General features: G+C 43.4%; 1 protein-coding gene across 3 annotated transcripts in view; it reads right to left on the minus strand.

The window, feature by feature from the left end:
* The window catches only part of SH3KBP1 (SH3 domain containing kinase binding protein 1), a 336,773-nt gene that overhangs the window by 80,746 nt on the left and 228,576 nt on the right, over positions 1-27,451 (minus strand). For all 3 annotated transcript variants that reach the window (XM_061179414.1, XM_061179413.1, XM_061179415.1), the window contains exons 7-8: positions 25,886-25,961; positions 11,381-11,475 (exon numbers count right to left, since the gene is read on the minus strand). In XM_061179414.1, coding sequence (XP_061035397.1) covers positions 11,381-11,475; positions 25,886-25,961 — 171 coding nt within the window. The remainder of the gene's footprint in view (positions 1-11,380; positions 11,476-25,885; positions 25,962-27,451) is intronic.

Consider the following 27,451-nt stretch of genomic DNA (forward strand, 5'->3'; position numbering starts at 1 on the left):
AGGCCTGACGTTGTTGGACACCATCAACTGGGAGGGGGTGGGGGTCTTCCACCCACCTAAGGCCCTTCCCACCCACCCAGGAGAGCTGAGGGGATCACTATCCTATGCTCCTATAACCCACTCAGAGCACAGGGGTTAGCAAATGCTACAGAAGTAACATTTGAGTCCAGATGTCACTAAGAAATGAGAAAAAAGTTGAAACCCAATCTCAGTCCCCCGAAAGAGAGCAGAGCTTTCACAGGCATCTTGAGAGGCAGGCAGACAGGAATCAGGGAGGCCTGAGGGGACTTTAATAGGAGACAACCCAGAGCGGAAGCCCCAAAGGCCTCAGGGCTCATAGACTGTTTCCCCCTTAGAAAAAGATGTTTCTATCTGGAGCCTCTTCAGAGAACAGCACCCAACAGATGCTGCCATATTGGCCCAACTCCAGGGTCATCATTCACATTGGGCATGTCCTGGAGTTGTGGGACATGGCCGTACGGTTTGTCACAATGTATATATAAGAACTGCTTACTGATTTCGTTATTTCATTTGCAGCTTATACAGTCCTAAGTCTTAGGAAATGTTTATGCTTTTAGCCTTTTTTTTTCTAATAGTAGAATGAAAGACTTTCTACCCCCTTAAATTCTACTTCAAAAATCAGTAATCACGTGAAAAGGAGATGTTTGCAGGGAGGGCCTTTCCTGGGTACTTGTAACCTGGCTTTAAGAATGACCAGAGACATTAACATAGGAGGGCAGGTGAACAAGTCATACACCAAATGCAAATCATCAAGGTGGCAATTTTGCACTTTTTTGTCCATTTAAATATAATCAAGCATGTGAATTAGGTAACAATATGTTTTCATAGAAACTTCTCATTTTCTACTTGTTACGTCATTTACATTGAGAAGACCACTTAATGCTAAATTTTAGAAGCTGTTTCTAATGGCGCCTTCAGCTCATCCAAAGCTTATGGCTAATGGCATAATTTACCTCTCAAGGCTGTCTATCCTACAGCTGAGATTTCATTTTCATTTATGTTTAGGGAAATATATTGATTCTGCCTTGTATTCCAAATACATGCCTTTCTTCCATTACAAGGATACTAGATATAATACAAAATCATTTTGCTTCATTACAAACACAGTGGCATTGATAAAGCATCTTTCATTATGTTTTAAGAGCTGTTCTTAGCTCCTGCACCACCTCTAAGAGATACAAAGAAGGCTGTTAGGGTGAGGGCGGAGGAATCTTCATTTCCCAAATAAGCATCAGGAAGGAATAAGAAGTGAAGGGCATAGCCATGATCATTATGAAGGTCAAGAACATCCAAGCCAGCTGCAGCAGCTATTGGTGAACTCTTACCTCCCATCTCCCTTTTTTTACGAGACAAATCTACATTTCTTTTAAGTCTTTCTTTTAGGAAAGCTTATTCCTTGGCATGAAAATTTGTTTGGAGTCTTTTTCTCTATACACAGCAAATTTAGCTTCTAGGCCTGTGCAGTGAGTGAAAAAATATAATTCCCAGGTCAAATCTCAGTTCTCAGGCAGCTCATCTAAGTCCAGGCCTGACTAGTGGAATATGGCTACACTTGTTTGCCACCTTGGGGAGAAAGTGGCACAGGGGTACAGAGGTGGGGTGCAGGGGACGGCTCTGCTATGGGAGATTCATGGTCTTGTCTTACAAAGTATATTCCCAGGAAGACTCAGAACAAAACCAAGGTCCTTGAAATTCATCCAATTACGTATCAAGCAATTATTTACTAAACACTGGGGCTCAGATGACCTTGTAAGAAAAAGAGACCAACCAGCAACATTCTCTCAATAGTATCTTCGCAGAGCAAAAGTTTTTAATTTTGCCAAAGTCCACTGCAGCAGTTCTCTCTTTCACGGATTGTGCTTTTAGTGTCATGTCTAACAACTCTCTTCTCCTATGTTTTCATAAATAACTTTTTAATGTCTTATGTTTTCTATGCAGATCTGTGGTCCATTTTGAGTCAATTTTTGCATAATGTGTTAGATTAGGTTAGGGCTTTTTTTTTTTTTTTTTTTTTTTTTGGTCTAGGTATGTTCAATTGTACCAGCACCATTTCTTGAAAAGATTATCCTTTCTTTCTTAAATTTTCTTTGCACCTCTGTTGAAAATTAATTGCCTATATTTTTATGGGTCTGTTTCTAGACATTCTATTTCAAGGGCTAGCAAACTACATCCCATGGGTCAAATCTGGCCTGCTACCTATTTTTGTACAGCCCTCAAGCTAAGAATAGTTTTTACATTTTCAAATGCTTTTTAAAAATCAAAAGAATAGTATTTCAAAGAATATGAAAATTACAGGAAATTCAAATTTAAGTGTCCATAAATAAAGCTTTATTGGAACTCAGCCACACCCATTCATTTACACCTATGACTGCTTTTGTATAGTTGAGATAGATACTATATAGCCCATAAAATATAAAATATTTTTTCTCTGACCCTTTACAGAGAAAGTTTGTGAAGCCCTGGTCTAGGATATGAGGATCCTTATCCATGCCAAATCTCGGGGGTTCTCTGAATGCCGCTATAAAGAAAATACTGTAAGGACAGAAGCTTTAAATAGAACCTCTGAAAGCCCTGAGGAAGGCAGAAAAGGAATGCATGTAATAGCCAGCTACCCTTTCATACTAGGACTAAAACATAAAAGCCTTAAGTAAAACTATTCTTAAAAGGATGAATTTTACTGCACCATGTAGTTAACTATAAAATGGGGAAATTTTAAGTCTAAAAGGTATTTACTTTTAATGATATTTTCTTAAATATCTCTATGAGTCATAAACTGAGAAAAAACATTTATAATGTGAAAGATGACAGGTTAATGTCATGAATATAAGGTATTTTTATAAAAATCATTTGGAAAATGACACATAACATTTTCAACTTGAGTAATCATTTTTAAAAATGCATATGCCTATCAGATTAGCAGAGATTAGAAAGAATGATAATATCCGGGCATGACAAGCATAGGGAAACATTCTCATAGGCTCCTGGGGGGAGACTAAATTGGCACAATCTTTCAGAACATCACTTAAATGCCTTTAAAAGGCACTGAAGCATCAATACATTTAGCAATTGATCATCAGGAAATAATAACAACTGCTAACATTTATACAGAACTTACTATGAGCCAGGCATTCCAAGTGCTTTACCTCCTTTAACTCAATCTTTACACCACCAGGGGGTAGGTACTGTTATCATCCCCATTTCACAGATGTGGAAACAAACTAAGGCACAGAGAGACTGAGCAGCCCGCCCAAGGTTACACAAGTAGCAGAAAGTGGTAGAAATAATTACGTTCATGAAGATTTACAAACAAGGTGATGACTACATGCAACATGGTGTAAAATAGGGAAAAACCAGAAACAAGCCAAGTATAAAAGAGGATCGTGGTACTCCATACATTGGGATGCTAAGGAACCATTTAACCATGCTGCCAAAGTTAGGCATGATATATTGGGGGCAAAGGGGGTAAACAAAAGAGTGTATATGATATGACCTTATTTTTATTTTTAACTGTAATTGTGTGTGTGTGTCTCTGTGTGTGTATAAAGTCTGGGAGAACACAGCTCAAATATTAAGAGAGGTATCTGACAGTGATGCAGTCACAGGTGATTCTGACTTTCCTTCGTATTTATCTGTTTCGTTCTCATTCTCTAACAGTAAGTTTTACTTACTTAATTTTAAAGTATTACTTAAAAGTGCATCCCATGCCATCTCAGAAAAGTATACTTTAATAAAATGCAAATGTGAATGTAAGACCTTTGAGATACTTTAAGAAGATAGGGGCTACACAACTATTGAATATAATAAACTACTTTCATCCTAAGAAAAGGTAAAATAAATAATACAGGGGCATTTCAGGGAAAGTACTGACCTTAATTTCAGGAGAGTTCAATATACCAAGAGAGAACTCCCAGTCAATGGGCATTTGTCCTTTCTTCTTCCGATCATAACTTATCACAGCAATAGCTGTAATTTTTTATTTCTAAAGCACTTTTCAGCCACAACATCTCACTTAATCCTCACAACAGCCCTCTCAGAGTAATAGAAATAGAAAGAGTGGAGAGAGAAAACAGAAGGAGTTTCTCTAATTCCTTAAGACACCTGCAGAGTTTTCTGTGTGTTGCAGGAAAAAAACATCCCAAGATGCTGTAGCAAGGATTACTAATGTCCTGCCACTAAAGCACAGCACTTGGGAGAGACATGACAATTAGGCTGAACGAACACAGGGTCCCTTTAGACAGTTTTATATAATTTGAGGAGGCATGTAAAGCTGAGAATCTGCATCAGCTGCAAACTCATCTGTCTATGAGAAATCTGCAATCATCAAAATTTCTGGGTGGCACTGTTTTGACTGTCCACTGGTAAACTAAAGCGAAATGTTCTCCCACCGCCAAGTCCTACTTTCACCAACCTCATCTAATTTAAAACTGTGTCTCTGTGATGGTAAACAAGCTCAGGAGGAAGAGTTTGGGTTTTTTGTGTTTTTTTAAAAGATTTTTTGATGTGGACCATTTTTAAAGTCTTTATTGAATTTGTTACAATAGTGCTTCTGTTTTATGTTTTGGTTTTTTGGCCCCGAAGGCATGTGGGATCTTAGCTCCCTGACCAGAGATCGAACCCACACCCCCTGCATTGGAAGGCTGAGTCTTAACCACTGGACCACCAGGGAAGTCCCAGGAGAAAGAGTTTTGATCAAATGTGTTTCTGGTGTCAGGAATCTTCCCATCGGTCCTGGTGTCCAGGTTACTTTAAAGAGGAAGACAAAACAGCAGCAAACTGTATTCCTTGGGATTTCTAATGCTCTGAGGAGGAGATATATTGTGACTGCTGTCCCCAGTAGGGACATATGCAGTCTAACAAGACAGGCTATACTGCAAGAAATACATCCTATGACATAAATGACTCATTTGCTGAACGCAGACATTTTTCAAATGTGTGTAAACCCAGATGATCCCAGACCTACACTTAACTTCTTCATTTACTCATAAAACATGTCCTTCTAATGGGTCTGTCAGTGTGTCATCATTTTCAGGGTGACACCTGCTAATTTACTCCTCATCCCTGAAACCACATTTAATCCTACACTTTAGCTCTGCTAAAAGCTTCAGCAGTTGAGAGAGAAAGGGTCAAGGCCAGCAATCTGTATAGCTGATCGGCTTTCTTATACCAAGCTGAGAACCCTTCATGAGATTTCTAAAGCCACTTTCCTGTGGGGAGAGAAGCAAGGAAGTCTGGAAACATTTTTCTCATGAATAAATGTTTCAATTAATAAATTAATGGGAGGGAGGCAGGAAGGGAAAATAAACATTGGAACAAACAAAAGAACATATCATCACAGAATGACTTAGGAAGGAGCTAGGGATGCCTTTTCTTTCTTTCTCTCTTTCCCCCCCCCCACCCCACTCTCTCCCTCTCCCCGTCTCTCTCTCTTTCATGGTGACAGCAAGCAGAAAACGAACCTGGGCCCAGAAGAACAGAGGAAAGCAAAATAGGCTGGGCATGGGAAGAAAGAAGTGGGAGAGGAGGGCTTTAGGCACAAAAAGAAGCAACGCTAGCCCTGAGCTGAGCTCATCATGTCCTCTGCACTACCATTCCGTTGCTGTAGATGTGACAATGGAATCAGAAAGTCCTGGATGATCCTGACCCTACGAGGTCAGAGACATGGACACAAAAATGTCGGAAACAGATGGATGGGGGAATGGCGTGGTAATATTGTTTTCCTAATAAAATAATGATAATGTCATTAATTTAAAAAGAAAATCGCACAGGCACGTGCCCTAGATATACCCAGCAACAGAGCATGACTCAATAAGTAGACAAGAGTCACCTCGGGGAGTGACTGAGCCGCACCTACCGCAAGCATCCACAGTCCCACAGGAAACAGAGCAGTCCCGCCCTGCCAGCCCCCACGTTCAGGGTCAGGAGACGCCCCTGCCCTGGCTCTGCCGCTGATTACTGTGAGGCCCTTGGGAAAGTCACTTCCGCGCTCTGGGCCTCTGTTCCTCCTTTGCCATCTGGACAGAACACCATGGTCCCGCCTAGCTCCCAGGGCTGCTGTGAGCATGCGTGAGGAGAAGGCGGGGTGCTGAGGGGTCCCGGACTCTTGCTGCCAGTGGCCCAGAAGGGTCCTGCGCTGGGAAGCTCTGGTCCTGCAGGAGCTATTACTATTTTTTTTTTTTAATGATTCAGATTTTTAAAAAAATTTATTTAATTTTATTTATTTATTTTTGGCTGCGTTGGGTCTTTGTTGTGGTGCGCGGGCTTCTCATTGCAGTGGCTTCTCGTTGTGGAGCAAGGACTCTAGGCGCGCGGGCTCAGTAGCTGTGGCTCGCGGGCTCTAGAGCACAGGCTCAGTAGTTGTGGTGCATGGGCTTAGTTGCTCCGCGGCATGTGGGATCTTCCTGGACCAGGGCTCGAACCTGTGTCCCCTCCATTGGCAGGCGGATTCTTAACCACTGCGCCACCAGGGAAGCCCGGAGCTATTACTATTAAGTTAAATGCTCAACCACTGTCTGGGAAAGGAGGGAGGAAAACACGTTGAGGGAGAGCTGGAGGAAGCTGGTGAGTTAGTATCAGTCCTAACTCTGCCCTCACAGCAGCAGGTCTAGCTCAGACATTTGGGGTCCCTGGTTTGATACATCCCTAAGAAAAGGCGAAATTCCTAGTTGGTATTTTTTCGTAGTGGTGACCGTCTACCTTTAGCTACTCCACTGGGTTCCCTCTTTCTTGAGAGATGCATGTATCGGTTTTCTCCCCCGAACATCAATGCTGTCCCCTTCTCCTTCCTTCCAACTCCACCACGCCGTGACTTTAGTCAATAACATTACCTTTCTCTGTGTTTACCTTGATGTTGTCAAATAGGCTTTATAACCATGAAGAAACGGGGGTTTCTGTTTGCTTTGTAACGGGTCAAAGACACAGCCACTCAGGGGAGCCTTTTGATAAGAAATACCCGAAGATCTTTGTTTACAGAGGGGTCACGTGAGAAGCCCTTCCTCCTAGGTTACCGGGGGCTGGGAGGAAAGGGCCATTGCTCTGAGGCCAGGAGGCTGTTGGCCAAGGGCAGGGGCATCGCCCCTCTCCACAGCTGGGCTCGCTCTGCCCCAAGCGGCAGTGGTCAGGGCAAGGCGCATGCTTCACAGTAGAGCCTCGCCTGACCCCACCAGGCTGCTCTCAGTCCTTCTCCAGGGAGCTTCTCGGGTTGGAAACCAGACCCAGAGGCTTCTGAACCCTTTCAACCATGCTCTGAGCACAAATCAGGAAGGCAGGGATGGGGGCGGCAGGAACACAGACGAAGGAGCTATTTTTGAGTGACTGGAAATAAATGCTAAACACAGGTGTGTTCTGCACCCGTGGACATGTTCCCAAATCCACAAGAATTCTATTTTATAAATAAACTAAAAAAGAAACCATTCGGGTTGCCACATTTCATCCTAGTTTCCAGGGACACACACAAATAGTTCGGGCCTTTGCGCATTATTTCAGGAACCAAGGAGGGCGTATAGGCACCCACTAAAGGTGTATGACTCATTTTCTAGAAAGCTATATGAAGTGATAATCTAGGGCTAAAAATGAGGGCAACGTCTGCCCTGTGACTCCTGCCACAGCTCATAAAAGCAGGGCAAAGGGAAACCACCTTAACTGACTATAAAATGAAACCACCACCAGAATTTGGGGTAAATCAAGAACGTCTACAGCAAAAGCCATCAAATTTAGAGAAGAGCTATTTCATCTCAACTCATAATACAATAAAGAGGCATATCAAAGTGCATATTAAACAAATTGTGGCAAAACTATTCACTCTGCAATATGAAAAGCACACAGTCATCTAAATGAACTTCTGGGCGATACCTAAACTCAGAGCAAGAGTAAGACTTTTCTATAAAGCAGGGTTTGACAGACTCAGATTCCATCCTTCCCACCTTCAGCAGGCAAAATAGTTATGGCATGTTTTCTTTCCAAATTCTTGCTGAAATCTCACCCATTGCTAATTCTTACCCACTGCAAATTCTTACCTATTTTAGGTATATATTTTTTTACCACTGTCACCTACTTTATATCACGGCATTCCAGCCCCAGCTATAAACTGGGCCCAGCCACAAGAGCCCTTGCATTCCCATTTCCGAGGTCAGAGAAAGAGCAGAGATGAACTGACAATTCCTAGGATTACAGGTACCACTGATGGATCCCTCCCTGCGAGAGGCACTTATACACAGCATCTTAGTACATCCTCATGGCTGCCCTGTGAAGTCGGCTTTAGGGCTGAGGAAACTGAGTCTCAGAGGGGTTAAGTGACATGCCCAAAGACACACAGCTAGGAACGGTGGAGCTGGGACTCAAACCCTGGTGTCTCTCAGCTGGCAGCCCACGTGGCACTTGTCATTTTAACATGATGGTTCCAACAAACTGGAATGCTAGATCAAGGCTGGCAGATATTTTATGAGAATGGAAGTCAAAATCTGCAGAAGTACAAGGAGTACAAGAGACCTGATTTCACAGATCATATAAAACAATAATAAAAACAAAATGATAGAGCCTAAGGGACTTTTTTTTTAAGGAACAAGCTCAAAATGGGCCCAAGCACATGACGCAGCATGAATTAAGACTGGTTGTATTATTAGCTATTGAAAACCAGCTACGTGGGTAAGCAGAGGCATCCTGGGTATCGGGAACACGGTCTGGGTCAAGTTAGGGAGGAGGCACTGGTAAGAAGGGGACAGCCTGGGAGAGTTCATGGAGAACAGCAACGTGAACAAGGCCAGGAAGTCAGACTGTGGCCAGACCACGTGGCCGGATATCTAGCCCGATCTTACAGTGAAGGAGAGAAAGTTACCAAAGCCCTTCGCTGGAACAGAGAGGTTACACGAGCAGAGGCTGTTATGGGATGATAAAAGGCAGGGGCTAGGGTGATAGGGATGCAGCAGGTGGAAACGAGCTGGGGAAAGCACCCCTCCATTGGTCAGCCCAGGGCTCTCCTCTGGAGCATGCTCTGTGGAAGGTGCTGGAGAAAGGAGGAGGGAGGGGGCCCTGGAGGTGCAGACCAGGGCCTGGCTCTGCCAGGGACAGAAGTGGCAGGGAGGCAGGAAGGCAGGATCCTCGGGGGCTGGCGCTGCTGGGCTTGGGGGTGAGGGCAGGGTGAGACCAGGAGGAGCAAGTGTCAAAATGACCCACCCGGGCACTCTGGCCTGAGGAGCACAATTAGTGTGCGAGCCAGGACAAGGGACCAAGGGGACGGGGGGATGCCAAGTGCTCGTTTTGCAAGTGTAATTGTAACATCTGCAAGCTGCTTCACAGGCCCAAACCGCTTCTAAATACATTCAGCTGTGGAACCGGGGAAATCAGATGCAACCCTCAGGACACTCCTGAAAGCAGCCTTCCACCTCCGCCCGGTTCCTTTCTCCCTACTGTGTAGACAGGACCAGGAGAGAGTCCCTCTCTGACTAAATAAGCTCTTTAGAAAACTTCAATTCCTTTTATCGGACTGGATGTCAGGCTGGGAGGGAGGAATGAAATCATCAGAATGAACGTGTTCTCATCGTATATAATCAAATGACAAGGACTGGAATATAAGATGTTAAGGTAGAAATAGATGTGTTCAGACAAGACACCATCCATGGTGGGCTTTTCTTTCCCCCAAACCTTAGTAAATGTTATTGTACACCTGGTTTTCAACTGAAAAGAGGGTGCCCCCCCAAACAAAAACAAAAACAGGAAAGTGAGCCCCCCCATTACAAAGAGTGGCAGTTGTTTAATCCTCTGGTCACTATGTCATCACGGGGAAAAGTGCTCTACCCCTTCCCCTGTGGTAGTAGAACCAAGTCTCTGTGCCAGTTATCAGAGTATTTGTATCATGCTTCACAGCCATTTCATGTATTTGGTTAAGGGTCTGATTTAAAATAGGAAATGCACCGTGCCTAGGAAAGCATCCCGGAGGAGGCCCGCCCGCAGGACAAGGGGAAGGGTGGCAAAGAAACAACCGCTTTGCCTCCTCGGCTGAAAAGAACGAGAAGGGCAGCGTTTCCCCTCCTCTGATTTCCTCCGGCCACATTCAACACCTACAGAGATGTATTGAAACAAGTTCATGGGAGAATATTTTACAGGTGAAAAGATGGATGAGTTCTGGGGCCATCAGCAAAGCAGGGAATAGTCTGCTAGCCCAGAAAGGCGCCCTAGCATTGTCCAGCACACCACTTTCGATGGAGAGGGTGAGAGTGCCAAGCTTTCTCCCTAAAATAATCTGACCTTTGGCAAGCTCCTTAACCTCTGGGGTCATGCATTCCCTGGCATCGATGGTTCAGGCTCTCAAAACACACAACCTCCATAGCCGTTTCTTAAAGGTAACTGTCCTTGATTATAAGGTCATAAAGGGAAATCCTACCAATCACTTATGGACACACTCGGGGACGGGGGATGGGGGACGGGCAACACCATGGTCCCTTGCCTCTCAGTAATGGCCAGAGACAGCAGGACCCAGGGCCTGCTTCCCACCCTAAGCCCCTGTTCTCTCTCCCCTTTCCCTGCACCCTCCACCCTGTCAATGCTGTCCAGCCCCGCATGAACACAGGCAGCCACATGATCCCCCAGTCACGCCCGCCCATGCTAAGGGAATCCCACATTGCTTGCCACTTACCTGGATACAAGACTAAAAGCACCTTATACATCCTAAAGACTGCTCAGCTTTTCGTCGTATTCAACCACCACAGAAACCCTATACTTCAGAGAAAAGGCCATATATTCCAGGAATTACTTAAATAATGGATCTTTCAACCACCCACTTGGTGAGTACCACTGCATGAAAGCATACACAGCACATGGTCCAGACCCTGTTAAGCTGTGTCACTTCACACAGATGTAGTCTAAAATCACAGCCTGTAGTGATAATAAAATCATCCGAGCTTCTCAGCCCCAGCAAGACAGGCAAAATTCTCTCAGGCACGCTACCTGTCTTTGATCTGTACAGTAAACATTCTTTAAGCCTTTTCTGCCTGTGAGGTATGACCTTGCCTTTTGAAAGCCCCTCCTTGGATACCTCATGGCACAGAGCTTTGCAGCCAGGGCCGCTGTGGAGGGCGGGCTCTCTGACCAAGCAGGCCGCCTTCCGCCTTCCGGGTTAGCCCTCCTGGGACAGGGCCGCGCACATCTGCAGCCGGCTCCAAGGCAAACGGAATCTACTGGAGTTTCAAGTTCATTCATTCACCTGGCTACATTTGGCTTAGCCTGACTGAAAGATGTAAGATTCTTCCTTGGGAATGCAGGATCATGAAAATTAAGTGCTTCAAGGGTTAAAATATAAGCGCGTACTATCCAGTCAACACCTCAAAGCGGTTCGTAGTTTAGAAGGCAGGAGGGAACCTTTGTTTACCTTATTGATGAGAGTGACTATATCTCCTTCTTTGATTGTCAATTCATCGTCGTTCTGTGCCTCATATGGAAATATTACTTTGCAGTAATCCTTGGCTGTAAGAAGAAAAGAAAACACAACCTTTAAAATGCTTTATCTAATGAGCTGGCCCGAAGGAGATGTTACATTAACTTCAGAGAAAAGCACGCTTAACAGAGAGAACACAACTACTGCCTAAAGAAAGACGGGTCACCCTCGGAAAACTACCCAAGATTGCTCATTTTTGGTTCATGCATATTTATTCTCATTTTTCCCTCAAAAATCATGTGACATCATGAAAGCGATTGACTGCTTTGCTTCTCTCAGGCAGAAAAGCAAAAAAGGTTTCCTTGGTCTCAGAAAATAAATGTGTATTTTTGAATACTCTTTATTTTACATACCATTTTTTTTTTTTTTTTAGATATTCGCCATGTATTTCTTCTTTAGGTCATTTTTTTTAAAATTTATTTTTATATTTATTTTTGGCTGTGTTGGGTCTTCGTTTCTGTGCAAGGGGTTTCTCTAGTTGCGGCGAGCGGGGGCCACTCTTCATCGCGGTGCGCGGGCCTCTCACTGTCGCGGCCTCTCTTGTTGCGGAGCACAGGCTCTAGAGCGCAGGCTCAGTAGTTGTGGCTCGCGGGCCCAGCCGCTCCGCGGCATTTACATACCATTTTATATATTCTTCAGGTGAATGCATAAGTAGACATAATCTACAAAGAGCAAAAAGCTTAAGTTTTGCCCTCACTGTCTTCTTCCACACATCACTGAATCAGAAACAGGGTATCTGTATGTTGCAAAGCTGACATGGCACTCAAAACAATGAGAAAGACTCCATTATGGTCCATCTTAAGAGCCAGATGTCAATGGAGTTGTATGTGAACATGTGTCAACCACAAATGGCCAACAAATACTGACCAAATGCTCTTCGCACACGTGTTGGGGGTGCGAACTTTTCAAATATGTCCCATGGTCTCTTTGTGGGAACCTGCCTACTCAGGAACCTACGACTGTTCATCAGCAAGGAAATGCAGCAGCTTTCACCAAAGAGAGAAAAACACTAAGGCCACTCAAAATCCATTCAAATATGCCCTGAATTATATGCTTTTGAAAGTCTACCTGATATTAAAACCTTCTCTATTTACACAAAAGCACCTGTTTAGAAGACATTGAAAACATTTGTAAGGTATTTGGGAAATTAAGACTTAGAAAACAGGTTTAATGACACAGGACAGAAGGTGGAAAGAAAAATTCAAGAGAATTAGTATCTACCGGGAGAGGTATTTATTAGTCTGCATCAAAGTCAACAACCCTAATGGCTTTGAATGGCCTTAAATATTGCCCAACAATTAGGCCAATTCCTGCAGACAGATTACAGCCTAGAGCTATATACATAAGTATCAATTACAGTGTCCCTAGTACAATTTTTATCACTAAAATGTGGGGTTCTTTTTATTATGGTTAATGTCACATCAATCAAAGAGAGTGATATATAAAATCAACGCAATAAAAAGTCTATAATACAGACACACTGTGGTCTAGCGTTGGGATACGACAGAGAATAGGGAGGGGAGGAGGGAGGAAAGGGGAGAGGGAAAGAGAGGGACTTACTTTGTTTACAGATGCTTTTGCTTTCTGTCCAATGGCTTGAAGATATCAGTTACACCCCCTATCCTAGTGCTGGAAACCTTCTGTCTTAGGTACTCTGGGAAGCTGATGCCTTTTGCTCCTTAACTCATGCTAAGAGGCACTAGTTCTAAATCCCATCAATACCAATCCACCCATATATTCCTAAGCCCACATAGTTCCATCTCTCTTAAATTCGTTACAGCAAACCTCCCAAATTCTGAATTGGCCCAAATGTTCTAAAGGGAGGGAAAAAGTTAAGCATCTTTAAATTGGATAATGACAGCTCCTTACCAATTTTCCTACTGACTGTGCTAGTGAAATATGACTACCCAACCTCAAAACTTACAGCAACACTGAAATAAATACAGTATTATTGAAGAACTGCCCTGCAGAGTCCTGGCTTTAAGAATAATTTGTTGGATCAAAATGATGGAAACGTTCTCCACAGAAGATAAGACATCTGTGGCCAACAAAGAAGAGGTACAAGTCATGTTTTTATTCCTTTCCATCAAAAAAAGTCAATTACATAGAGAATGGACTTGAGGACACGGGGAGGGGGGAAGGGTAAGCTGGGACGAAGTGAGAAAGTGGCATGGACACATATACACTACCAAATGTAAAATAGCTAGCTAGCGGGAAGCAGCCACATAGCACAGGGAGATCAGCTCGGTGCTTTGTGACCACCCAGAGGGGTGGGATAGGGAGGGTGGGAGGGATATGCAAGACGGAGGGGATATGCAGATATATGTATATGTATAACTGATTCACTCTGTTATACAGCAGAAACTAACACACCATTGTAAAGCAATTATACTCCAATAAAGATGTTTTAAAAAAAAAGTCAATTAAGTGTGGTAGACGTTGTTGGTTAACTTCCCGGCCACCATTCCCCATCCCCTTCCCAGTTCATAGAATCCTAATTTGCTCAGGCATTATACTCAGGAACGGGGAACACTCCCACAGCCTTAGGGATGACTCAAGTATGTCTAGGCAAATAATATTTTTTATAATCATTTTAAAAATTGAAGTATAGTTAATTTACAATGTTATGGTAGTTTCAGGTAGACAGCAAAGTGATTCAGGTACACACACACACACACACACACACACATTCTTTTTCAGATTCTTTTCCCATATAGGTTATTACAAGATATTGAACATAGTTCCCTGTGCTATACAGTAGGCCCTTGTTGGTTATCTATGTAGTAGGGTGTATATGTTAATCCCAAACTCCCAATTTATCTCCCCCACCCCCCACCATCCCCTTTCGCAACCATAAGTTTGTTTTCTATGTCTGTGAGTCTATTTCTGTTTTGTAAATAAGTTCATTTGTACCATTTTTTAGATTCCACATATAGGTGATATCATATTTGTCTTTGTCTCACTTACTTCACTTAATATGACAATCTCTAGGTCCACCCATGTTGCTGCAAATGGCATTATTTCATCCCTTTTATGGCTGAGTAATATTCCATTGTATATATGTATATATATGTACCACATCTTCTTTATCCATTCCTCTGCCAATGGACATTTAGGTTGCTTCCATGTCTTGGCTATTGTAAATAGTGCTGCTATGAACATTGGGGCGCATGTATCTTTTCGAATTAAGAGTTTTCTTCTGATATATGCCCAAGAGTGAGATTGCAGGATCATACGGTAACTCTACTTTTAGTGTTTTAAGGAACCCCCATACCGTTCTCCATAGTGGCTGCACCAATTTACATTCCCACCAACAGTGTAGGAGGGTTCCCTTTTCTCCGCACCCTCTCCAGCATTTATTATTTGCAGGCTTTTTAATGATGGCCATTCTGACTGGTGTGAGGTGATACCTCATTGTAGTTTTGCTTTGCATTTCTCTAATAATTAGTGATATTGAGCATCTTTTCATGTGTCTGTTGGCCATCTGCATGTCTTCTTTGGAGAAATGGCAAATTTAGGTCTTCTTAGGCAAATAATATTAATTTCTCTCCCCTTTGTTGGTGATTGGTTGAGGGGCGAGCATGTGATCCACTTCCAGCCAATGAGACGTGAGAGGAAATGTGCTGGGGGGGGCGGTTAGATTTTGTTCTCAGATAAAAAAAGATACATGAGGAAAATAGTTGCCCCTGCCTTTTTGCTTTTAACACTGTTTCATCCTTGTTGGAAGATAGTACACAGTTTGGCGCTGTTGCAGCCACATTTCACCCATGAAAGGAAAGCCAAAAAAATCAAAGAGGAGGTGACCCTAAGCCCTGACATTGTTGAGACGTCTGTTGAATTAACCAACTTCAGGGCACCTGTTTCTGGATCTCCTGTTATCTGACTTAATATAACTCTATTGCTTATCATTACTTTGTGGTCAGGTAGGTATTTATCACTCAAAGCAGAAGGTTCCCTGACATGAAGGAACTCAGTAGAAGAAAGAGGACACTTCCAGTAACCTCCTCTGAAACACTTCACTATAATCTGCCTCCCCCACCAAACCTTCTTGCAATGTATCTTTGTCATTCCCTTTTCCCCCAACTCTTCCCTTGCTACCTCAAGACCTGGCCTCCTAGTAGGAGGTTCGTAAATGACTATGGAATTGACTTGTAACCAACATAGAAAACATTTACAAGAAAGTACCAACATGCCTTTAAAATGTTTCACGGGGCCATTTTGTTTTATGCCCACAGTTTTCCTATAAGCTAAAGGAGGGTAGGTGTCCCTCTGTCTTTTTAAAAAAACAGCTTTAATGATGTATGATTTATATACTATAAAATTCACATATTTTAGTTGTACAGTTTGAAGAGTTTTAATACATTTATATAGTTGTGTGGCCATCACCATAACCCAGTTTTAGAACACTTCCACCATGTAGCTCTGCTGTTTTATATGTGAGGCCTTAGACACAAAACTATCTAGAAAGCACCAATTTTAGATAAAAGGAGGAGATAAAGGTGCCAGTGGCTACCATCAACTACCTCTCTCTGCAAAGCAGGTTCCCATACCATACCTCGCCCCTCTTTGTATCCCCAGAACCTGACACAGCTCCCACTCAACGTTTCCTCATCATCCTCTAGCAACACCTAAAAAGTAGAGGAAAATCTGTGGGATAGCAAAGTAGGAAGAGAAGATTCTGGGCTAGAAGTCAGGATAGTCAAGACTGGGTTTGGTCCCCCCTGGTCTCTCCCAAGCACACAACCTGAGGCAATCACACCGTAGCTCTGGACCTCATGTCCTCACGTGTAAAAGTGAGGCCGGCCAAGGAGCGCCAAGAGGAGAGTTTGGTTAACTTTAGCAGGACACTTTCAGCAAAGTTAAACTTATTCCAGAACTCCAGTATAAAACAACTAAAAACAGAGCTGTCTGGTTAAATTAGAGAGTGGGGCTGGTCCATCTCCCACCCAGGTCCCCAGAAACATCCCAGTGAAATGCTGGAGGCGTCAAGGAGCACACTGGGCTATACCTACGTCCTCGCCAGCTCTGACAGTTCACAGCTCTAGTCATGAGCACCGTAACTCAGAACATTCCTGACCAAATATGGCAACCCTTCGCCTCACATTTTAAGTTATTATGATATATTTGAAAATAATAATTTGTTTTTACTTCTGAGGCATTCGGGCCCTAATTCAGCAGTATTGGAAAATAAGAACATTATGTTGGTTTGGATGTTCCAATGGTTTTAAGATACTCAAAAAAAAATTCAAATGCAAAAAAGTTTATGAACTCTGAAAATACGATTTTAACTTTATAGTATATGGAACGAAGATGTTCCCTACTTTAATTCAAACATTTATTGAGTCACCACCATGAAAAAGATATTGTCAGTTCCTGGGCCTGTGATATACAGGTCAGTCCAACCACGCCCTCCCACCCTCGCACGGAAGTGACAACCTAATGCCTGGAGAAAGGCGAGGGGAGAAGAACAACAGTAAGAAAAGACAAGTACACGAATAAGCATCAACTCACTATAACTGAATATTGTCATGGTGTTTCAGAGAAAGGCAAGACTGCATGCAGGAGAGAGATCACAAAAGAGGAGGCATTTGATATGTCTTGAAAGAAGAGTATAATTCCAAACCCTTTTTGAACGTGGGAAGATTATAAATTTTAAATGAATAGCAGACAGAGATAGAGAGGAAAGGACTGAAGTTAATTTTTGGAGGCAGGCATTTTCCATCTATTCATCAATTAGATGGATTTAATTAGTCCAAGATCAAATAGGAATGAATACACACACACACATAAAGAAATAAAGGCACAATTTATCCAGTAATTAAGATGATTTTGCCTCTATTTTTTCTTTAGAAAGATTTAAAAATACTAATAAATTAGCATAAGACTGAAACCTTAAGTCAGTTCTTAAGCTTTTTTGTCTTAGAGTCCCTTAAGAATCTGATAAAAAAGCAATGACTCTGTCTTTCCAGAAAAAGGAAAACAAAAACATAGACACATTCAAAGGTGCAGAGAAAATGTTGTGTACAATATCAGAAGGGTCAAGGACCCTGAATCTCTTGCCCAGTTCCCAATCAAGAGCCCCTTACTAAGTGATGATTGGCATTCCAATTTTAAGATACGCCAAGAAGTCCAGTCATAATTCACACCACCTCCAAAAAAAACCCAAAAAAACAAAAACCAAAAAACCCATTATGTCAATCTCTAAATTTCTAGAAATTTACATGAGATTAAAAACAGATTGTTCACAGAATTGAAATCACATGACCACATCTGATGACACCCTTCAGCTGGCTTTATAATCTATTCATACAAAAAACAAACAAACAAACTTAAGAAAATACCCTCACCTTAAAAAAAAAAAGCAGAAGAAACAGAATAAACATATCAGCAAAGAGAACATATAAACACACACCAAGAAAATAACATTAAATTTAGAACAATTCTCTGGGCTCAATTTAGGACGTGAAGATCAAAACCCCATGTGTCACAAAGTCTGGTAGGAAGCCTTCCAGAGCTTTCAGCAGGGATGGAAAGTACCAGGTCATGCCTGGAATTGAAAATTTTCTTTTCCTTTGGGACACTAGAACAAACACATCAAGCTCAGTGGTGTCTACTTTCACCAACATCAAAATCTGAAAATTCTTTCATTAAACTGACAAATATTATCTGAGACACTACGGGTTCATAAGCCCTTACCCAGAAGCCCTGGGGACAGAATTTTTCAGATTTTAGAAAGGAAATACATTGCACATGCCATATAATATGTAACATCCCCAGCTGGAGTCTGGGGCTGCACCCAACCATCAAATACATTAAAATTTTGCAGCAAATGGATGATTCGTCACCCCAAGTGGGATAAATAAAGACTATACCTAGATGCGCATTAGTCCAGGACAAGTTTTATCACCCAAGGAGTGATAAAAACTTTTGGTTTTCGGGAGTTTTTTGTATTTTGGAATTGCAGTAAGGGTGTTGACTTCTATCATGTTCTGGGGAAAAGAGAATAAGTTAAATAAGACTAGTTTTCTGGTTCTCAGGGAGCTTATAATCAAGGAGAGGAAATAAGGCATGTATACACAGAGCTCTGGACAAGGCAGCAGCGAGGAGAGAATGAGAGTGATGTGTTTGGCTTAAAGCCTCAGAGATTCAGAAATGGGGAAACTACTTCCCAAAGGAGAGACTCAGGGTCCCTTCTGGGAAGAGCAAAATGGCACTGGCCCTGGCCTGGACAATGTTCTAGGACTTTGACCAGAGGAGGAGGAGGAGGAGGGGTGTTTCTCAACCATTCCTGATGACAGGAATGATGTAGGGCACCTGTTTCTTCTATGCCTTCCCAGATCCCTTCCCTAGGGATTCCAGTCCCCAGGTCTGAGGTGGGACCAGGAATCCAGCAGCTAAACCAGCGCCACGTCCCCCAACCCCGGGGGATTCTCATCAGCAGGGATGCTTAAGAAACACGAGTCTAGGTTAGTGGTCCTCATGCTTGAGTGGGCATTGGCATCAGGTGGAAGACGTGTAAAAACAGAAACCCCAGGGTTTCCGATTCCACAGGGCTGGAGCAGGGCCTGGGGATTTGCATCTCTAACAAGTCCCCAGGGGATGCTGACGCTGCTGGTCTGGGGACCACACTGATCTAGCCATGGGTATTAGCAAAATGTCAATGCCAGGAAGGAGCAAAACAACCGTGGGCACCTGGAGGGTGGGCCAGCGTGGCGGCAGTGCCGAGGCTGTGTGTGCCGTATGAGAGATTTAAGTGAGAACCGCAGTTCTGCGTCAGTCTGAGGACCCAGGGCTCGCGGGGAGGGGTGAGATGAATACATTTGTTCAGTAAGTATTAACTGAGTGTCCAGTGTGCGCCCGGCAGCAGAGATATAGGAGTGCCCTCCTGGGGCGTAGGACAGTCTACACCAGTGGTTCGCAACTGGCGTGACTTGGCTTCCCAGGAGACACTGGCAATGCCTGGAGACATTTATGGTTGTCACAACCTGGGGGGAGGCGGTAATAAGTATAATTGACATCTAGTGGGTAGAGGCCAGGAAGCTGCTAAACATCCTACAATGGACACAGGACAGCACCCCAGCAAAGAATGATCTGGTCCAAATGTTAATAGGGCCAATGTGGAGAAAGCCTGGTCTCTACCTAAACTCAGACAGGGAAACAAAACACAATGCATTCGTCACTACATTGTCAACTCCGGTCTTCACAAAACGCCTTCCTCCACGAAAAAGCTGACTGTGACCCCTCTGTTCTTGGATGTTGCTGGGAATATGACTTTCAAATTATTTCACAGCTATGAGTTATGCCACTTTCTATTCTCTCACTTTAAAAAGAGAAAACAATTTTTTTTTAAAGAAATCAAAATCTGACAAGCAAGGGAAGCTTTTCTGTTCTCTAGTATGGAGTAGATCATGGCTTGTCTCAATGGCACCTTCTCCTGCTCAGATGAGGAGAAGCGCTGAGTCTTTGGGAGGAAGGAAATCCACCAGGAGAGTAGAAAGGGAGTTCACTTTTTTCCTCCAAGCGGGCTGTATTTGAAATCCAGGTCATCTGCAGCATGGGTAGGCTGGGCACCCTCGCAGAAGGACCCCCGACTCTGAATCTAGACAGCAAGGTCTGTGCTGGGGGCACTCGATGAAAGGTGCATCCTAGGGACAGAGGGGGACCTGAGACACCAAGCCTGGGGGCTTTAGTACATAACAGGTGTGGGAGGCGCTAAAGGGCTGGGTAGGAAACATGTTTCATATTGGATGTGCCCAAATTCCCAGGCCTGAGGGTGAGTGAGCTTTGGAGAAGATAAGTGAGCAAAAAACACCTATCCTGGCAAAATAGATTAAAAGAGTTCCCAGGTAAGGCTGAGAAAAATCCCAACATAAGGGAGTCGACCCTTTTTTCTCCTATTCAAACATGTGGTGACAAAGCAAAAATTAGCTCAGACTGAGAAAGTAAAAATCTGCAAATGCGGATACAAACGCAGATAGAGCCAGCTGCAAAATGAACCGGAAATAGTATTTCTCCCAAGCACACACACTACAGCTGGAAAGGGGCCTAACAACCCCTTCTCTGAGTGACGACTGCTTTCTTACTCTCTGAGAAAGTCTGTCCTCTAAGACCACAGACTATCAGAAACTTTGCTTTTTTATACTGTATTAGTAAGAATGAAATGTTTCACCCTTGGCTGAAAGAAACAAGTCACTGTGACACAGAGAAGAAGCCTTGAATCCCCACACAAGTGCAGGGCCTCATGTAAGGGGTTCTGGACACAGCCCTGCACGTCTATCTTAACTTGGTGGTTCCCAAAGAAACAGGACCTGGGTCCAGCTCACAGACCAGACCTGATGTGGCCCGACTCACACAGCCCTGTTTTGCTTGGGGCCTATCAAAACACTGCTGCTTCGTTTATATTTCACTCACTTCCATTTCTCCTCCAAATCTGTAACTGCTCAGTTTTGTCTTGTTTGGTGTGATGCTCCACAGGTCCTCCTGGGCAGTCTCCTCGTTGCAATGAGCCCATAAACTTGACTTTGTCAGACTAGACTAGTTTGTCCCTGGCGCTCTTGGGATGACTGGGCTGGGGCAGTGGCTAGAAAGAACAAGGGTCTGTCAAGCCCCACAGAGCAACCACTGCCGACGCTCCAGAAATCCGAAATAAGCTCGAGGGTCAACAAATGTGTTCTTTTCTTCCCGGTGACTGTGAACTTGGGAAAGGAGACCCGTGGCTACTACGCTGCTTTTACAAGACTCTTAGATATAGAGCCTGGTAAATTGAAACCATTTCTAATTCTCCATCTGCCCAACCACCACTGTTGCCAGTGCCCACTGAGTCCATGGCACTTTCCCGGACTGGATGGTGGGGATGTCAGGTAGAAGACACAGCCCCCTCCGCGAGGGACCAATGATAGCCACAAGGCACTATGTGTCACCATCACAAGGGACAACTCCTAAGAAGCAAGTCAAGGGACAAAGTGATCAGAAAGGTGGTACAAGTGTCTGGTGATAACGTGAGGGGAGGTTAAACAGAGAAAGTTTAGCCTTTGCCCCCCAGCCATCATTTATTCAGAAGCCTGACCTGCCTTTGTACAAATTCTGTCAAGGACTATTTTTTTCCCCAACCCACCTGCTCAACTGGTCCTCTGCATCTCTAAGACTGAACTGTTTGTTCAAGAAGATGCTAAATAATCATTTCTCTGGGCTATTTCTCTGTCCCACCGAGGCCACAAATCATCTGCATCAACTGTAGTAAGAAAGAGGGAAACTCCAGATGTGGGGAGCTGGAAATACCTCAGAGCACTTCATTTATGAATATTTAAACAGTTTTCCTCTTGTTATGAAAATTATGGCAATCTGCTCCCCAGCCCACATTTCCGATGAATTTCAGTATCATAAAAGCCTCACTGGGGGAGGGGAGATGATGTTAGTTGTTTAAATAAATCCTGATCAGCTGAGTTTCACTTTCCCTCAGAAGATATCAATCCACATGAACATTTTTTGAATCATCATAACTTACTCGTGACGTGAGCTTGTATTTGAGCGCGCTAAGGAGACAGCTATGCGGGAAGGGGCTTCTCTCCTCTGTACCGCTGGGCAAGTTTCGTTACGGGTGTGACTTCCATGCAGAAGGAAGGAGGCTGTGTTGTTCCCAAGCTCCGAGTCATTTCTAAAAGTGGGTCAGCACTCTCTGTCCTTCCACCTGAACTTGGGTGCTGCATCAAAATCCAGAAGCAGCGAAAGGTTCCAAATGGAAGGGGCTTTCTAGTGAACTAGGGTGCCTCGTGGAAATCATGGGAGGACCATTACCCCAGAATTTGCTCTTTACAATGAAAGCCAGAGAGTGTGTGAGGGGTGAGATTAAACTGCAGCAATTCTTACTCTGGGTCCATGAAACATGTCTGTCAATAAATATCCCTCAAGTCTTCACTGACAGTGATAATTCTTCCCGACCTACCACCCCCTTACACACATATTTATATCCATGGCATCTTTGCCAAATGACATCTTCTCATATTCCTAACTCAGTTGTTCGCATCTTCCTTTTGTCTCTCCCATCGGCTGTTCAATTCTTTGAATGCAGAAAGCTTTCACTCTGAATTGTAAAGCTTTCGGAATTGAATCAGAGAGTGAAGATGCTGGGAGAAACCTGAGGGCTTCACTCTAGTACAACCCTCTGACTTCACAGACAATGCAGACCACGAAGGGCACAAGGCCAGAGAAATAAAATTATCTACCCAAGGTCACACAGCTAGCTAATAAGAGAGCTAGTCCTAGAATCTGTGCTTCCTCTTAGCCGAAACACACCACCCAGCCCTGTAAAACCACTCTTTATTAACAACTCACCCCCGCTCTGTGATGCATCTAGAGATGGACGTAGTTAATAGATACTTGTAGGTGTGAACAAGGCTTGGGCTAGACTCAGGATCCTCCCACATGCTCAAGGGAGCTGAGCATGATGAACTGTGTTAAAATCCAGGCCCAGGAAGCCCATCTTAGATCCCAGAATTACTTTCGAACTATGCTGTTCAATATGGTGGCCCCCTAGGCACATGTGGCTATTGGGCACTCAAAATGTGGCTAGGCCAAGTTGAGATGTGGCATACGTGGAAAATACACGCTGGATTGTGAAGACTCATATGAAAAGAGAATGAAAATATCTCATTTAATCATTTTATATGGGTTACATGTTGAAGGGATAATATTTTGGATATACTGAGTTAAATAAAATATATTTAAATTAAGTTCACCTGTTTCTTTCTTTTTTTTTTTTAAACCTGTTCCTTTTCTGGTTTTTAATGTGGCTACCAGAAAATGTAAAATCTTGTATGTGGTTCACATAGTATTTCTACTGGCCAGCTCTGCTCTAAAACACCTTCCACCCACACCACCTAATCCTGCCAAAAAAGACTTGAGTCTCCTGCCCGCAGACATCACAGAGGGTAAAAAAAATATATCACGGATGTGCTCTTATCCTAAGGTCAGTTCTTGAGGCCTGAGGATTGATTAGTCACTTAAGCATGCCCTGCAGACTGTCCTGTTTTGTGCCACAACCTTACAAGGGACACTCAGGTTCCCCCTGCTTAGTCTCCCCCAAAAGCAACTCACCGGTCACCCAAGGTTCTATTTACTCTGCAGAGAGAGGAACAACCTATAGGGAATTTCTCTTTCACTTCTCTTGAAACTCTTTTCCATTAAAAAAATTTCTCTGTTTCTCAGATTATTATTTCCGCAAACAAGAGTGAGGTTGGTGGAGGCCACTGGTTGTCACATGTCACGAGGACAGACTGTCCCAGGGACTCCGTTCCAATTACCTTGGAGGTTTGATGCGTCTTCCCCCTCTCCTGCCCATCCCCCACTCCACCCATCCCAGCAAACTTGCCTAATAACCTGGATCATTTATAAACTTGTCAACAGCCAGAACTACAGAATGAGTAGTTGAATGGAAGGAAGGATAGGCTACTGTCCAACAAGAGGAAATGTTATCAGAAGTGGTTTAACTGTGAATTCTTGAAAAAAAAATTTCAGGCCGCTTCAAGAATCTTGAAGGTTTTAGTGTCTAAAGGTAGGTTTAGCATGCAAAACCTACAACCCGCGTGAATAAATGCGGGGCCAGTTTGGCTTTGGGAACATCTGGAAGCTCAGAACCCTTCCTGAAGGGCGGGGCCTCGACCAGGAGCAGCAGCAGCACCTGGGAATTTGTTAGAAAAGCAAAATTTCAGGCCCCACCCCAGACCTGCTGACTCAGAAACTCTGGAGGTGAGGCCCGGCTCTCCAGGTGATTCTGGGACACACTCGAGTTTGAGAACTGCTGGATCAGAGCATTAGACTAGTGCGCTTCCCGCCTATTAGCCACAGTCTGATTGTACCATTAACAGACTGAAGGCATGCAAACCTCATCCGCACCTTAAACATTAAGACAGAGCTCCAGCGGCTGCATCTATAACATCCATGAACGTATTTACCTAAACCACCATTTTGGGCTTGGCAAGTCCCATAAATTCATTTTTTAATGCCTAAGGCAGTATCCCTTATTTGCTCTCAAAACTACCTGTTTTGCACTACAAAAGGAGTTCCTGGTGTATTTTTCTGCAACAAAAAGAATAAATCTATGCTTGCTCTTATATTAATCATAATTACATATGTATGATGTATCTTCTCTCAACCTTTGGCTTTCCAAACTAGATTAGTAGTCTGCCCACATTATACTCATAAGGAAATCTGAAGCTGGAAAAAAAAAAGTTAAAATCCCTAGAAGGAACTGAAGCACTTATTTCTGACTAGAGCACGTTCAGAACGTTCCAGTTATTGGAAGAATGACTAAAGGAATTGGAGAGTTGCCAGATTTAGCAAATACAAACACAGGATGCTCAGTTACATTTGAATTTCAGATAAACAGCCGATATTGCATGGGACATACTAAAAACAAAAAAAAATATTCATCGTTTATCTGAAATTCAAATGTAACTGGGCATCCTGTATTTTATCTGGCTTCTCTGGAACGGGGAATACTGACCTGTGGGAAGGTTTAGGGGAGACAACTGTCCTCAAATACTTAAAGGACTGTTAGGAGAAAAATGGGCTAATATCAATAGAGACCCAGAGACTAGAACCCATGGGTAAAAATTACAGGAAGAGCATATCCGGCTCAACAGAAGAAAGACATCTGTAACTATAGGAATTCACGTAGAGATGTGCTGAGGAGAGTGGCAGGAAAGTCAAGATTTGGGAGTGTCTGTTGAGTGGTTAGGCTAAAAGATAAAGCCTCTCTGACTTGAAGGCCTATGAATCCCTAAATTGCTTGAGTTGCCATCCTCTAGAATCTTCCTGCCTCGTGAACTACGCAAACTGCTCTGGGTATACACGGATAAGCCCTGGCTCTGCGCGTGGGCGAGAAACAAACGGCAAGAAAGCATCTTGGACTTCCTTGGTGGTGCAGTGGTTAAGAACCCGCCTGCCAATGCAGGAGACACGGGTTCGAGCCCTGGGCCGGGAAGATCCCACATGCCACGGAGCAACTAAGCCCATACGCCACAACTACTGAGCCTGCACTCTAGAGCCTGTGAGCCACAACTACTGAAGCCTGTGCACATAGAGCCTGTGCTCCGCAACAAGAGAAGCCACTGCAATGAGAAGCCCACGCACCGCAATGAAGAGTAGCCCCCGTTCGCCGGTACTAAAGAAAGCCCGCGCACAGCAACACAGCCATAAATAAACAAACAAACAAACATATAAATAAATAAATAAAATTTTTTTAAAAAAAGCATCTTGTTCCATCGAGGAACTTGTGCCCGTCCTACTGGTAGAGCCTAATGAAACATATTTGTGTGCATTTTTCCCCCATGTGCTTTAAAAAAGCCATTAAGATTATGTAAGGATTTTTCAAAAGCGTTTCAATGATGATAAAACCCTTCACTGCTTTCAAACATAAAACAGATACATAAGGAAACTCACCCTTTGTCCTGCTGTCCATTTCTGTTTTTGACGAGTCTGGAGTTGCTGCAGTCGGAGGTAACTTCTTGCCAATAGTCTGAGGGGAAAAAAGATGATCTTTACTCATCAAGATGATTCTCTCCATCAAGCAAAGGAATAAAAAGGATCAAGATCATGATGACGAAATGCTCCCAACTGGTCCTAAAAACCTCATACTTAAGTTTTGGTACTGCTCTGTGTATTGGCTGCCATTCTTCCATTAGGCCTGGACCTCAGTGACAGATAGGTGGGAAAACCAGGTTAAAAAGGCTTTATCCTTGTAGGCACTCCGTATCTCTTATTCCCGTTCTTCCTTGGTTCTTATTAGAAGGTTGATTACTTTCAGCAGAGAAAACAGGGACATTTCCCCTCAGTTTATGAGAAGCTGACTCAATCTATGGCCCAGAGGAGGTGTTCAAAGTGTCTGCAGCTTGGAAGGAACGGCAGGAAGAGGGAAGGCACAAAAAGACAAAGAAGGAAGGGATGGAAGGATAGAGGGCCAGAAGGACAGACAGATGATGGGCAGGTGGAAGGACAGGCAGAAGTCAGAGTGTCCAGGACAACTGTGCCTTGTCGTGTCTCCTTCTAGCCATCCAAAAGCCAACTTGCTCCAAAGGTGGAACAAGCAGGGCCGGCAGCTCCCTTCCTTCCCACCAGCCTTTTAACCCTCCAGGGCTTTGAAAAAGGCCAATGCTGCAGACCCGAGGCATCTATTTAGTAGTTAAAAAAAAAAAGTCTGTTTTGAGTTCATTTTCTTCCTTTCATTCATAACTAATTCTATTATCATCCATTATTTATGAACCATCCACAGAAAAGACTGGATATTGTCTCTAACTAAAGATATTCCCCCAAACACAGGCAACTCAGCGGCTCAAAGCAACAAAAATGAAAAACGAGACGAGCAGCAAAATGATGGTTCCAAAGGTGAGGTCTGTCCCCACTCCTGTCCTTGGCCATCACGTTTGTGTGATGGTGATTAACGCCCGAGGAAAACGTCGACTGATACCAGGGAATCAGCTCTCAGGACCAAGCAGCTGCGTGAATCTCCCCAACAATGAGGAGTTTCCCCAGTGAGAATTTCGGCCACTGGGAAAACCAAACATATCTGCTCCTTGAACACATGAAGGGGAATGAACTGCATAATTGACATACTGGCACGGTGGAATTTTTCTTCAAATACGACTGATTCACCACAGTTTTTAATTTGAAAAAGTTCTTCATGCTTCAAATGTTGAAACTAACATTAAATATGAATAAATCACAGAAAGAGGGTAAGATAAATCTAATCCTCAGCCCTTAGTGAATTTTTAAAAACATTTGTGACAGAAAGCCTTTACATTTTACACGGTGACATTTTTATTTGGTGCTGCAGGGCTTTCTATATTGGATACAAAATGAAACCCAAAATATTATGCCGCTCCTCAACCGCCACTAAATACTCAAGCTAGTAACATTGTGTGATTCCGAGGAAACATCAGGGAGGAATAAAGCTTGTTGTTATTTGGCCATAAGGTCACATTTGATGAAAAACTGTTCTTAGAATCATCT

Source organism: Eubalaena glacialis, chromosome X, assembly GCF_028564815.1.
Source record: "Eubalaena glacialis isolate mEubGla1 chromosome X, mEubGla1.1.hap2.+ XY, whole genome shotgun sequence".
Taxonomy (NCBI): domain Eukaryota; kingdom Metazoa; phylum Chordata; class Mammalia; order Artiodactyla; family Balaenidae; genus Eubalaena; species Eubalaena glacialis.